The sequence below is a fragment of the Lepisosteus platostomus genome, chromosome 12 (assembly GCF_059453375.1).
Source record: "Lepisosteus platostomus isolate fLepPlt1 chromosome 12, fLepPlt1.hap1, whole genome shotgun sequence".
Lineage (NCBI taxonomy): Eukaryota > Metazoa > Chordata > Actinopteri > Semionotiformes > Lepisosteidae > Lepisosteus > Lepisosteus platostomus.
In genome coordinates, this window is record NC_142622.1 from 9225401 (window position 1) to 9240708 (window position 15308).

The 15308-nt window shown below is 45.5% G+C and overlaps 1 protein-coding gene across 3 annotated transcripts; it reads right to left on the reverse strand.

Moving 5' to 3' along the window:
* Positions 1-495: 495 nt before the first annotated feature.
* Positions 496-9253, reverse strand: znf706 (zinc finger protein 706). 3 transcript variants are annotated; one of them, XM_088600819.1, is made up of 3 exons: positions 9019-9253; positions 5631-5779; positions 496-2113 (listed from the first exon to the last, which is right to left on the reverse strand). In XM_088600819.1, the coding sequence occupies exons 2-3, from the start codon at positions 5763-5765 to the stop codon at positions 2018-2020; spliced, it is 231 nt and encodes a 76-aa protein (XP_088456945.1). In that variant the 5' UTR covers positions 5766-5779; positions 9019-9253; the 3' UTR covers positions 496-2017. The 3 variants fall into 3 exon arrangements, with proteins under 3 accessions (XP_088456945.1, XP_088456946.1, XP_088456944.1); XM_088600820.1 differs by lacking the exon at positions 9019-9253 and adding an exon at positions 8932-8997; XM_088600818.1 differs by lacking the exon at positions 9019-9253 and adding an exon at positions 8113-8259.
* Between the last annotated feature and the right edge of the window lie 6055 nt (positions 9254-15308).

The following is a 15308-nucleotide window of genomic DNA, read 5'->3' on the forward strand; positions in this document are numbered from 1 at the left end:
TATCAGGTCATCTTGCAGTCTTTTCTGTCCATGACTTGCAAGTCTTCAGTTCCTTCAGCCTGGCAGTGTAGGACTTTCCCTTGACCCCTACATGTGTGGTTACTCTTCCCTGGATAACTTTCTATGTACCATAGGCCACACCATTGGTTTCTCCATGCTAGATAAGTGACTATTCTTATCCGCTACCACATAACTTATCCCTCCTTGAGTCGCTCACAGGAAGTAACTTTGACTTAAGGGTCTTGAAGCACAGTTTCGTCAAGGGACTGTTAGAACCGGTTGTCTTTTTTAAAAACTCTGAATCGCCAATTATTAATGAGGAAAATTCGAGTAAACAGAAAAATGAAATTATTCTACATGGAAAGAAGATCGATGTACAATAGGCAAGACTGAAAATGAAAATGGGGAAAAAAAACATTTTTGTTTGCTTGGAATTACAATTCTCAATTTAGAGTTCAGTGAAGGGAACGCATCACAAAACAACACACTAAGAAATTAACCAAAATTATACTTTATTAAAATGTTATATTACATAATCGGGGCACGGGTATAATTACAGGTGTAAAAATGTCACTGATAACCAGTTTAGCCAAAAGAACACAATGCTATGCACCAGTGGTTCCAAAATTACAGTAGACAAAATATTTATGTATAAACAGGTACAGCATATGAATTACCCTAGTACCTCCTTGGTTCCAAACATACAGCAGCTCAGTGATGAAACATGCCTGTCAGTCTTCTGAGACTCATCTACAGACAACTGTAATGTCTTTAAATCAACCCACAAGCTCACAAACCCTTATCAAGCAACATTTCACAGGAGAATAATTTTTTTTTCCCTTAAATTAAAACGTTAATATTTATCTGAGCAGGCTAAACAAAATAACTGTCTGGTGGACATCTCCAGTCTCTGTGCATGAAGTACTGATGAATTTATTTATTTCAGAACAAAAAAGCTAACACCAAAGGTTATATATATTTTTTATTATCTTACGTACAATCAAGCTAATTTGTCCATTAACTTCACAGTTGTTTTTTGAGTAATCAGACCAGTGAGAAAAACAAAGAGACATTTTCTCACAAAATGAAGAGCACAAAAAAATGAAAAAGTTATACACGATTCCTCAAATTTCTCTTGTTCAAACTACAGAACTGAGAAGAAACTATAGATTCTTCTCAACACTACATCACAACAGATCCTCTACAGCTTTCTGATTCTGGATCCTTAATGAAGTGCAAAATAATAATGTAAATACTATTTAAACTGTGAATTTTGTGGACTGATTTCTTAGTCAACTGAAGTGCTCATATGAAGGTCAAGGTTAACACAGAGAACCTTTGCAGGCAAATACTGCCCCTAGTGGTGGATGCCCTTAGTGTCCCAAAAAGTAATGATCTTCTGAAAAGGACAATGTTTTTACAGCAATAGCTCCCATATGCTACACAAAACTCATTTCAGTTACTGGGTACACCCCACCAATACAAACAGAAGATTTTTTCTGCTTTTAAGGGCCAGGTTGTCCAACCATGAGTTTTCAAAACGATTCTCAAAACTGCTACCTAAAACCTGCTTGGAAAGACTAGGGCAACTATATACTGTACATCTCTACTTTGAAAACCTTAATACTTCTCGGTTTCCACAATCGGAGGCTCAGCCAAAACACCTCAACTCTCGACAAAAAAATAATACATTTTAAGACCAGAAATCTGCCCAGCCACCTTTTTAAACAGAAATCTTGAGCTCAGCTTCCTTGGAAGGGAACCTGGGGGGGGGAAAAAGGCTGAGTAATTAACCAATTCAGAAATCCTATAAGCAAACCAGGCTTTTCCAGCGCGCCCCCTCGTTTGTGCTTGGATTCACACGCTCAACACAAGCCAGCGACTGCGTTAAAAGAGCTTAAGAAATACAGTGGCGTCTCACGTCAACAGTTCGTTAAGATGTGACTTCTGCACGAATGCCGTGTGCGCCGTTGGCCGTTGAATCGTTTGCGAGAAACGCTGGCCCGGCCGCCCCGGGTCAGGCCTGCACATCCACGAGCTCGGGCGGCATGGGCGCCTTGGGGTGCTTGCTCTCGAAGTGCTGCTTGAACGTCTTCGGGTCGGGCATCTGCGTCTGAGAGAGACGGGGAACACCCTCTTGTAAGCGAAGGAGGCAGGCAGGCTGCTCAAGGCCCCTCACGACACCATAATGCCTTCGCTGTGTAATCATACTTTTTTCAGTGTGCAGCCCCACCTGGATGAAGTGACAGCAGCCATAGTGCTCCAGTACACTCACCACACACCAGCTCTCAGTGGGGAGGAGAGCAGAGTGATGAAGCCCGTTCAGAGATGGGGATTATTAGGAGGTCATGAGTAAAGGTCAGGGGGAAATTTGGCCAGGACGCCGGGGTTACACCCCTACTCTTCTTGAGAAACTCCCTGGGATTTTTAATGACCACAGAGAGTCAGGACCTTGGTTTAACATCTCATTTGGAGGATGGTGCCCTTTTATAGTATAGTGTCCCCATCACTATACTGGGGCATTAGCACCCACACAGACCGCGGGGTGAGCACCCCCTACTGGCTCCACTAACACCTCTTCCAGCAGTAGCCTTAGTTTTTCCCAGGAGGTCTCCCATCCAGGTACTGGCCAGGCTCACACACCTGCTGAGCTTCAGTGGGCTGCCAGCTGGGAGTTGCAGGGTGATATAGCTGCTGGCTAGCTAGCTATGGGTTACACGCACACAAACGTACAAAACACACTAACAGTGCACGTTAAACAAGACATAACAGACATCTTTCCACACATATTCATTTGACACTTCTCCTACAGGAATCCACACAGCTACACCAGACCCCTGTGAATTCACTCCCAGACAATTACACAAAGCCTTTATATTTACACATTACACCTTCACTTCTAAACACAACCCAATTGGACGTGCCATAAACCTCCCACTTTAAGGGTGAATTAGTTTATTGATTGAGTACAGGATAAAATAATTCCTCTTTTTGTGAAGTCTAATCTGTTACGATTTTTCCACTATACCCTGTCACTTCTGAAATAAAAAAAAAGTTTCCTAAAATCCGTAAAATTCTTATTTGAAGACAGTGAAGAGCTTCTGCTCCAAACATCAGATTCCCTGTGGCACCGAGAACAAAAAGAAAACCAGGAAAATGGATCTCAGGCATTTGGGGACTGTACTGGAAAAAAAAAAGAGTAAAAAACTTATTCACTGGCCTTACGTACTTGTTTTGGTCTTCAAAAGAGCTGCATATGGTTTTGTTTAATAAACTTAAACACTTTCCATTTTCCAGTTATGAGATAAGATCTGGAGGGAAAAAAAATAACGCAAACTAAACAAAAGGACCGAACTGGACTAGCAAGACGGCTGTATTATGAAAACATTGTGCTTTGTGCTTGTCATTGCCAGAATAGTTAGTGAGGACACAGCAACCACAAGCTAGGCCAGACAACGCGATAAAATGTTCCCGTTAGAGACAGGTCACGTGCCCCTGATCACTGTAAATAAACTCCACCCTACTGGCTACCTCCCCTAGCCAAACGCTGTCAGCATTTTTCATGATACAAACCATTTTCATGTCCTTCACTGCCTCTGCTATGGTTCACTAATTTAGTGTTTAATGAAAACAGGTGCTGGGTTTATTCCCAATGTGGGTTTAGTCCATAAAAGAGAAAATATTACTGCTACCAACTGCACAGGATCTCAGCGTTCGTGACATTCAGTTTTGTCTACAGCACAACCTTTGTAAATACATATTTTCTGTGGGAACCCGACAACAGGAATCCATTAGAATCCTTTGTCCTTGTTGTCTTTCTGGTCATCGGCACCTATAGCTTCGGAGAATCGGACTGCACTTTGTCCAACACATGCCAGGGAGGTTTAAAAACAAAAAACACGAAGAGCCTCAATTTCTCCAATAGCCACGTCTCTCAAGCTTTTGCTTCTGGGAATGATAGTCCATGATACCGTTTAATTTCAGGAATTTAATAACTGATTTTTTTAAAGCACTGATTTTTGTAAGTGGACCCAGGGGGCGTTATGACCAGCATGTACACGAGCCGGCCAGGAAGTACGGTCATACCCCTTTCCTCTCCTTCCAGTGGAGCTTCAGTGCTTTCCTGTCCCCTGAGAATTTTTAAAAATGTCTTTCTGGCTGTCCCCTCATCCAAAAAAAAAAAAAAAAAGATTAGTAAACGTGGTCAATGCCAGTAGAGGCGGGAGATTTCAGAGATTTCTGGGAAGCAGCTGTAACGCAACACTTACCACTGTGACTTTCAGGCAAACTGAAACCGGGGCTCCTCCTTCAGACTCAGAAAGAAGATACCTACAGTGTCAAACAAGTGACGTTTTCTGCCTTCTCAGCCTTATCCTAGGCAGCCTGGGCTCTCACCCCACAGACAGAGCAGATGAACACTAGGACAGCCTGGGCTCTTAACCCACAGGTGTCTCACCCCACAGACAGCGCAGGTGAACACTAGGACAGCCTGGGCTCTCACCCCACAGCTGTCTCATCCCACAGACAGCGCAGGTGAACACTAGGACAGTCTGGGCTCTTAACCCACAGGCGTCTCACCCCACAGACAGCGCAGGTGAACACTAGGGCAGCCTGGGCTCTCACCCCACAGGTGTCTCACCCCACAGACAGCGCAGGTGAACACTAGGGCAGCCTGGGCTCTCACCCCACAGGTGTCTCCCCCCACAGACAGCACAGGTGAACACTAGGGCAGCCTGATCTCACCCCACAGACGGCGCAGGTGAACACTAGGGCAGCCTGGGCTCTCACCCCACAGACAGCGCAGGTGAACACTAGGGCAGCCTGGGTTCTCACCCCACAGACAGCGCAGGTGAACACTAGGGCAGCCTGGGCTCTCACCCCACAGACAGTGCAGGTGAACACTAGGGCAGCCTGGGCTCTCACCCCACAGACAGCGCAGGTGAACACTAGGGCAGCCTGGGCTCTCACCCCACAGACAGCGCAGGTGAACACTAGGGCAGCCTGGGCTCTCACCCCACAGACAGCGCAGGTGAACACTAGGAAAGCCTGGGCTCTCACCCCACAGACAGCGCAGGTGAACACTAGGGCAGCCTGGGCTCTCACCCCACAGACAGCGCAGGTGAACACTAGGGCAGCCTGGGCTCTTACCCCACAGACAGAGCAGGTGAACACTAGGAAAGCCTGGGCTCTCACCCCACAGACAGCGCAGGTGAACACTAGGGCAGCCTGGGCTCTCACCCCACAGGTGTCTCACCCCACAGACAGCGCAGGTGAACACTAGGGCAGCCTGGGCTCTTACCCCACAGACAGCGCAGGTGAACACTAGGGCAGCCTGGGCTCTCACCCCACAGACAGCGCAGGTGAACACTAGGGCAGCCTGGGCTCTCACCCCACAGACAGCGCAGGTGAACACTAGGGCAGCCTGGGCTCTCACCCCACAGGTGTCTCACCCCACAGACAGCGCAGGTGAACACTAGGGCAGCCTGGGTTCTCACCCCACAGACAGCGCAGGTGAACACTAGGGCAGCCTGGGCTCTCACCCCACAGACAGCGCAGGTGAACACTAGGGCAGCCTGGGCTCTCACCCCACAGACAGCGCAGGTGAACACTAGGGCAGCCTGGGCTCTTACCCTACAGACGGCGCAGGTGAACACTAGGGCAGCCTTGGCCGCGGCCTTCTGGTCATGCCCCTGCTTCTTCTTCTGCTCCGCCTGCTTCTTCGCATTCTTCTGCTGGGACTGAATCTTCTGATGCCCACGGGCCATGGCTGCCGGGCCACCTAGGACAGAAAGGAAAGAAAGGAAAGTCAGCGGGGTGGGGGGGGGAGGGGCGAGGAAGACGAGGCGTTCAGTTCTGGGTGGCTGCACTGCCGTGGCGCCACACCAGTGAAGCACACCCAGCGGATGTGGGTACAAGTGCCCCGGGGCTGTCGGACACGATCACCGGCCAAGTGGATGCCTTCCCCCAGCTCTCCAGGCTCGGAGCTTCAGGTCAACAGTCAGCAGAGCGACAGTAGTGGACTGTGTGGGTTTTAAATCAACATTTAGATCAACATGCTTTTGGGGGGGACAGGCGTTAATTTGAAAAATGCAAATGGATACCGAGGCTGTTACACTCAGCCTGGATTTAAAAGCCTTGCCGATGGGCCAGGAAGCCCACCCGGGGGGGGGCTCCGCTTTCATTATCTCGGCTTGTGCAAACAAATCGGAAGAAGGAAGCCTCCCTGTCCAGCCGAGATCGATTTTCTCGTCTGGTCTCCGAGAAGTCCCCACGGCCTCCCTCTCAAGAGAGGGGCAAGTAGGAACCGCCCATCCCCAGAGAGCTGGTGCCTGCCGAGGCCGCTGGGCTGGGCGGCTGTAAGGCAGGCAGAAGACGCCCTCCACATGCCCGCGGTAGGAAAGGGAGGCCGGGTGGAGGTCAGGGCTCTGTCGGGGACACAGCGCCCCCTGTGGCCTTCTGTGCTCATGCGGGCGGGAGGGCAGCGTTTGCGAAAAAGCGACGAGCGATAAAAAGCGACACGATAAAAGACTAGTGGCGTGCAGGCAGGCAGGTGGAGAGATTGTACCTACGCTTCATCACTCCCCCAAGTACAGTGGGCTGGACTGTGGGGTTCAAAACACATGGCTCACTGTTCCCTACGGGGGACGCTAGAACAATAAATAACTGGCAATTATAAACTCATAAAGAACAGTGACAGGTTACATATTCTAAGGTGCTTTGAAAGATGAAATGCCTCTTCCACGACAGGCAGGGTTCAAGTTTTAAACAGGCGATGACAGAAAAAGACCGATTACTCCAAGGTGCTACAGAGACTCGAGTTAAAGAGCCACGTGTTTAACAAGCTTCTTGGGAGCCACGACACATTAAAGAGAGCAGTTTGCTGAGCAATGGGGAGGTGTTGCTGCTCAGACTGAGAAATGACTCAATGAATTCCCCATCATGGCTTTTAAGAGTGAGGGTAAGGGGCGCTGAATGAATATACTTTTCCCAACTCCCGTTTGAGACCGCTAGATTTAATTTTGAATACTTCTACTTCGCCAATGTGACCACAACTGTAAAAGCTTGGAGGCGTAAAAAGAATCCTCATACAGAGGCTTTCGAGAGTCACCACAGTGGAGACAAACCGGAAAAAAAACAAAATATATGAAGCAGGGTGCCTATTTAAAAATCTTCACTATGTAAGAATATTCATTGTAAGAAAGTGAAAACATTTGTGTCAGAAATAAAGTAAAAAAAGATCGGCCCACAGCATCAGCAGCACCTTGCAGCACAAACTTCCTTCTGCGCAATGGCTTTTATCTAAAAACTAGTTTATTTTAGGGACACCAGGATGCTTAAAAATAAGAGGATCATTTACCCATGTGGCTTGTTTGGCTGCTAATAGCCAACAGATCAGATAGATGTTACCCCCTCCATCGTTTCATACCTCCATCATCAATTAATTAAGTGCCTTATCACAGCAGGGGATACACAATCACAGTATTGATCGGGCTACTACTGGGCACCACGAGGCAAGCATAAAGTCTTGAAAATAGATTAGAAATAGAGGGCATCTGACCAGAGGAGTTCTGATGATTCATTTCACATGCACTGGTAGAGCAAGCCTTATAAGTGGGTTAGCAACAACAATTTAGGGCACACGCTATTATAAGCAATTAATCTCTGAAATATCCCAGGAGGGAACGAAGGAACAGAAAATGAAATAATTGACAAACGAATTAGGTCATTTAACAGTCCGGTTTTCAACACAGTAGTGCTGTGCGGAAGGAAACGGAGAAGCTGGCAATGTACAAAAATAAAACTGAACAAGTGTGTTAGTAAAGCACACGCTCAATATTAAGCACTTAAAATACAATGGGCTGCATTACACCTGCTACCGTATTTACTGTGTTTTTGTCAAGCACTGAGAAACTACCCTATAGATCCGCGCTATACAACCTAATCCTTCTGAATTACGTTCTAGTTTGGAAAATAAAACAGCATTTTATGAGCCACGTACCTTTTATTGAGCAGAATAACTCGGTCCTGTACCTCAACACATTATTTTAAATCTTATGCTGCGAAGACCGGTCGGGTACAAATAAATAACTACGGAGTGTTTTGAGGCACTACCTGCTAACACGCAGGGTAAGTAAGCCATTTCACGAACCCGTGCAGAGAAGAAAACTCCATACTCGCGAGTCATTTGCCGTTGACGAAGGAAGCACTTTCTAGAAAGGTCATCAGGAGGCAACGGCCCCGCTTTGCACATGCATGCAACTATATCCCTAAATAGCTCAGAGAAAGATAAGCACGTCGAAATGTATTTATTTTTTTATCGTTCATTAGCAGTAAATAAGGGAGTGGCTCAGTTACCAACTGGTGGGAGATTATTTTATTAAAAATCACTTCGACATTTACAGCGTCATTTCTGCATTTACATGTACAGCTACCTCTTTTGTCGCAAAATAAATCCTATGATTAAAACAACCTAAAGTAACAGCCAAGTAAGTTTATGCGTAATTACAAAGTGGTTTTCGAGGCTTTTTAAATTGCTTGTGTTCTACCGATGAACTCCCCTTTCGTTGATAAGACGCCCGTTTAATGTCCGTTAACAGTCTGAGGTTACCTAGTCGCGTATTGCAAAATAATTTTAAAAAAAGAAATGTCAAGTGTAGCTGGAATTATGCAAACGAAGAGTCATGTCAAGAGCTGGTTAAGTGATGTAGGGTTGCCCGTGTTTTTCTAAATCAATTTAAGTTTAGTGCCTTTTTTTAAACTTTCAATCTGTAGAGAAAACGACACCGGTAGCGCATAGTTCACTTGTGTTTGGAAACAACACAAAGAAAGATAGCCTCTTTTCGTGTAAAGCCAATAAGATAAAACGTGCAAGTCCGATGAACATGTTCATAAATATATATATTTTATTTTTCTGGCCGTGAAACACGTTACGTTGTTCAGAGGTCTTCAGCTTTGTTGCCGTCCGTCTCAGTCCACCCCCAGCTCTAACGCTGGTTTAAAAACAACCCCTCCACTTACCTCACCAATTTTAGTGTAAAACAAGCGAAACCCGAGGAGGCTTGGCGTAACAGTGCCAATACTTCCGGCCCCCTCTCTCTCCTCTCGCCGGGGGAAACAGCCCGCACGCCGGTGCTCCCACGCAGACCCCCTGTCCTCGCTCGCCCGCCCGCTGCGCGCCGCACTCGAAGCCGGTCACGACGGCTGACGGAGCAGGAGCTACAGCCGGGAGGAAATGTAGGCAGCGCCTCTTCCTGCAGGCACAGCAGGAGGAGGAGGAGGAGAAAGAAAGAGACTTTCAGACGGCGAGAGGAGAAGGAGGAGGAGACTCAACCTGCCTGCTGTTATGTAACAAACTTGCCTGCCTGACAAGGCGTTGCATTACAAAATAGGCGGGGTACAAAATTGCAGACCACAGCTATGATACATTATACCCTCCTCCCTTCCGATTCAGTTACGGGGTTCACGGAGGCTGTGGAAAAAATGAACACCGGGTCTCCTTTTTTTAAAATTAAATCCTGATGTACCTCTTTATTTTTAGCTCTGATTTGGACGGCTCTGGTGCGATTGCGACATAACCGGACCTCGCACAACACGCTTGTTGCCAAAGGTGCTTGGTTGTTTTTCTGTGGAAATAGATAACGCGTGCGAGAAGAATCGTAAGGATTGTGAGTTTTCTTGAGTTTGTGAATCCGACATGAAGAATTAGGCAGATATTTAATGCCTCCCAGTGAAAAACAAATGATCAAACTGTTCAAAATTAAAACTGTATATTAAAAAAAATTGGTGAGTACTCAGGGGGTCCAGAAGAATGATCTTAGACAATGTTAAACAATGTAATGCAAAATATCCTCCTTCTAGCTTAGTGATATATTGTACATACAGTATCCGCAAACATTACTGTTACTACTGTATACTTGCAGGAGCAACTTTGTGTAACTCTTTCAAAAGCACAGTCTATAAGAGAAAATCAGGTATTAAGTCTTGGCTTAAGACCTATAGAGCATCCATTTATCTAACAAAAGTCTCCTAATATATCATTTTATCATGAATAATTAGTACTGGCTCCACTTCAGTGCAATGGGCTTGTGTCCAAATTGAAACAAATAACTTGTTTGTGTTCAGATGAAGTAAGTAGCTGAACTAATTTATAAACCCAGGCTTTGAAAAGAAATCTCTTCTGTTTGTTTAAAGGTTGGGGAGAGTCTTACTTCAAAAGGCGTAGGTGAAGTGCTATATTCCGGCGTACCCAATACGCCACATGAAATGTTTGCATTAACCGATGATTCTTCAGGAGTGCCATGTGCAGACTAATTGTTTGCAGGAAAAACCTTCCGAGTTCACTAAACAGCCCAGTCCCTCTCAACGGAGATTTCATTTTCTAGTAACGAAATAACTTTCCTCCTACGTCTCATGGTTTTGATTCCATAAGACGTTCTTGTTTTTCCCAGAGCTTAGGTTAATTATCAGCCGTTTGAAGGCCAGTATGAGATAGGGTGAAAAACAGGTGGCGACCTTATCTTTTCTTCTCTCCGGTTGAGCTTTTCATTTGGTTTTCGTCCTGTTGCTTTTGTCTTCTTTAATTTGTTTCTATTAAAGTGGGACTCAAAATCCTGCGTTCTGGAGAGACGTTCTGTGTCTTGGGGGCCAACACAGAAATAAGCCACAACCTGTGCATGGCATGGAGGCTGGCTTCCCTTCTCAGACAATATAGAGAGGAGGTCTGGGGCGTTTTGACAGGCCAGTGTGAGAGGCTGCTGGTTTGAAGATATTCAAGCATCTGTTAACATCTCGGTCCCCTCCCTCCGCAATGGTTGAGATTGAAAAATAAAGGAAAACAATATCACCATTTGTACATAAAAAGCTTTGGTTTGATTTAAAAAAAACAGTTTACAGTGGTATCTCTCCTGAGATGTAGTCTTCCGCAGAAAGGTGATGGGAACCACAATGACTTGCTGACATAAATTCTGACCTCTTCACCCTGGTCTCTTGTTAGCCAATGTAGCAGCCTGCCAGCGTGCGGTTCGATTGAGGTGAGAAAAACATCTCATTATTCAGGAACAAGAACAGGTTAAAGGGGTGCTGCAGAGCTATTTTTAAATGTCTGTGTTGGAAAGAATCTGCACTGATGAGTGCATTTCAAACCAAAATAAAAGTAAAATGTACACAGCAACTTGTAACAGGTCCAAGCTACAACACAGAATAGACAACATTTTCAGGTATGCACAGCGCCATGTTGGGCAATTCAGAACGATGCAACAAAACTTCTGGTGACGTGTTGTGGCCCTATTACATTGTAAAGCAGCTGGCTTGTGAATACAGCTCTTTTAATCCGATGGATATATTGCTTTCGAGTACGAGACGGTCTTGCTGTAAAATGCCACTAACTCGTTAATTCTGCATACAGATCACATCGGAACATTTCAGCTGCACAACCTGTACTTACTCGCTCGTACATCACAGCACATGAGTCATTGCAGGGACTAGTGAGCAGGAAGGGCCGCCTCACATCACCACCCACGTGAACTCTCACTCTTGCCAGTGGCGAGACCAGGGGTTTGCGACAGTGTGGCGAGACACGGTACTTTGACAAAGTTTACGATCTTGTGCTGAATTCAAAATGTGTCAAATGTTTCAGCACCGTCAATGGATTTACCATGCAAACGCGTTGTGTTCATTGTGTTTTGCAATAAAATACTAACTTCAGAGTAACTCGTAAAACTACTGAACAATCTAAAAGCAGGCATACGAAATTCTTAGTACTGTTACAAGCAACAAGTGAAAATGAGCTCTGGCAGCGTTTCTTTAGCTTAAGACAAAGTCTTCATATGAGAGACCTTTGCAAACTAGCTGTCATTTGAACGGGAATTTGCCGACTCTCTACACAGTGACGAGATTATCGCCATATTCAATTGCAAGCCCCGACGCCTGCGTCTGGTCTAGAAGGCGAAAACCTCACAACAGAGGTAGGCACTGATTGTTTTTTTACCATGATTTAATAAGTGGTCTGAGAAAAAGGGGACTGCTGTTTCCCTTTACATCCTTGCTGAAAAGTAGGAAGAAGGAACCGAGCTCGAGCCTGCCACCTGAAGAAGTGTGAAATTCACCCTTGCTTGTTCCTTTTGCAGCACCGCAGGCTGACACAGCACCTAGCTCGAAGGTCTTATGATTTATCCCTTCCTACCCTATGCCTGCTGAGAATGCATTCTAGCAGGGCCCTCTGTGTCAAAACACCAAATAATGGATTTTCGTCAGATTTTCCACATCTCCACAGGCATAGTGAATGGTAAATCTATTACACCAGCAGCTTCAATGGCAAGTGTAAATTCATTGGGAAGGGCGGACAGAATGCTGGATAACAGATCCATGTACAATTCCTTCAGTCAAAGAAAGGATCGGACTTGTTAATAGGATAATCCAGTTCTGGGTGAAACTGATTTCTGCAAATTAGTAGGCTCCTGTTGTATGCGCTATACCGGCAGTGGGGGTTTAATGTTTGAAATAAAAAAGGGCCACTTTAGTTTTTTTTTGGCTGAAACGTGAAGCAAAACAAGGTCCAAAAGGGTCGTGTTTTAAAGAGCAGAATCTGGAAAAACGGTCTTTTCGGAAACGTTTTTAAATTCAAATCCCTCGAGTGGTGCATAAATCAAATTCCTCATGTTTTGTGGCTGTTGAACATGTTTTGGCTGTTGTACCTTTTAAAGTATTGCTGTCTTTTTGACAAAACTATCGTTTGACAGGCGGTGCGATGGAGAGAGGTAAAATGCCTGAAACGCAGAACAACAACAAGACCTTTTAAATTCGGCACAGAAATCACTTCGTAACTGTGCAGGCCTATGGTGCGAGGCAGGATCGTAGCCAGGAATTGATTTTTGGGTGGGTCTATGCAAAAGTGGGTGGCCCGGGCTCTAATTGACCGTCCTGCCAGCATAGGGGCACCCCTCCAATTTACAATGCAATCCTCGAGCGGTTTAATCAAACAACAGAATTAGCGGCACCTTATATATACATACTGTCTCTCTCTCACACACACAGGTTAAGTAACACTTATCTAGGCTGCCGAACGCTACTGTGCCACAGCGGACACACACACACACGCAGAGAGAAACACACACACACACAAAAACAATCAGTGCCTACCTCTGTTGTGAGGTTTTCGCCTTCTAGACCAGACGCAGGCGTCGGGGCTTGCAATTGAATATGGCGATAATCTCGTCACTGTGTAGAGAGTCTGCAAATTCCCGTTCAAATGACAGCTAGTTTGCAAAGGTCTCTCATATGAGGACTTTGTCTTAAGCTAAAGAAACGCTGCCAGAGCTAATTTTCACTCGTTGCTTGTGACAGTACTAAGAATTTCGTATGCCTGCTTTTAGATTGTTCAGTAGTTTTACGAGTTACTCTGAAGTTAGTATTTTATTGCAAAACACAATGAACGCAACGCGTTTGTACCGTTGAAAGTAACTCCCCAGCTGCTTGCGTCTTCTTTTTCAGGGGGTGAAAAACAACGTCGTAGGGGAACCGGACCGGTCTCAATCGTTTGTGCTGCTTGCGTTCCCGAGATATAGCGCCTTGGTTTTTCTCGTGACTATCTATAAGGCAGTTTAGAGGTTACAACAAACTCGGTACTTGAACTCCTGATTGTGATTAAAACAATGCGGGCAATGTGTTTTCCGAGTCTGTCTGGTCGGGTGGGGTGGGTGTTTCAATATATTTCAATATAGCGCCTTCTTTCCTGGCTGTGGCGACACTCTGTGACGTACAAAACAGCAAAGTCACGACCACCAGATCTTTCAGTTGTGATCTTTTGATCTGTTGACCCCAGACTTTTCAGCCATTACGCGAATAAACAGTCTTACATTTAGGGAGGAGTTACTATTTTAGTTCATTGGGTTATGTGTTTTCTTTTAATTTTTAACCATGTTCTCGAAAATGTATTGCTTGTGTACTCCTTTCATTGGGGAAGAGACACCAGTTTCCAAATTACCGCTGGTACAACACGAGAGCACATATTCACATTTTTAGGTATTATTTTCAAGATCGATATAATTTAACAATAAAAAACAAAATTGAAAGCAGGAGCATAATAATATAATGATAATAGACTTTACATTTCTATTCATTTTTAAAGTACAAAGCAGAAGGTGTTTCCCCTACCTTAAATATACGATGAAAATTGTTCAAATACGATGTATTCATTACAGAAAAATAATATTGCAGAAACAAAATGTCTTTATTTCGAAGAGTACCCATTGATTCCCATTGTGAATCAATAAAGACCGATGTAGTTATATTGCAAATAAGTAAAGCGTTTTAAAAATAGATTCTCATTGACAGTAAACAAGCCGATCCACTGGCGCTGCCGGCTTGAACAGCTCTCAGACCCGTGATTGGCTGAACCCCCGAACAGGTCGGGCCGCGATTGGGTGAAGAGTGAGAATCGACACTCTGATTGGGTACAGCGCCACAGAGGAAGTTCTGTGTGTACCGTGTGTGCTGTATGAGCACGCTGGATATACAGTAACACATCCATTGGTTTCCAATTACTGATCAATCACGCACAAAGTCTCACTGAAGTCAAAACTGAATAGCAGACAAAGAATGGCATGGGATCCACAGCGCGTTCACGACTCCGATAGCATGTCACGATAGGAGTGCGCGCATCACGATCATGTCATGGCACCACTGTTGTGACATTAAATCCATATATCGAGATATGACATACCCCGAGAAAACACCTCCGCCCCCATGTCGCAACATGGAGCCCGCATATCGCGATATGGCGTACCCCGGCAAAAAGGACCCGCCTCCATGTCGCGACACAAGAGGCCCTATATCGCGATATGATATGACCGGTCAATATGCCCCGCCCCCATGTCGCGACATGGAGTCCAAATATCGCGATATGACAAAAACTGTCACGCCCATGTCGCGACATGAAGTCCGCATATCGCGATATGATACGACCAGTCAAAATGCCCCGCCCCCATGTCGCGACATGGAGTCCATATATCGCAATATGACAAAAATTGTCACGCCCATGTCACGACATGAAGTCCGCATATCGCGATATGACATACCCCGGCAAAAGTGACCCACCCCCATGTCGCGACATGAGAGGCCCTATATTGCGATATGCATGCCCCGGCAAAATGCCCCGCCCCATGCCGCGACATGGAGTCTATATGTTGCGATAGGACATACCCTGACAGGTTATGCTGACCATATGTTGCGACACAAAGTCCATATATCGCGGCAACACGTACTGATATGAAACCTTTGTTGCAACAGGGGTGCCAGGGTGGCATGGAAGC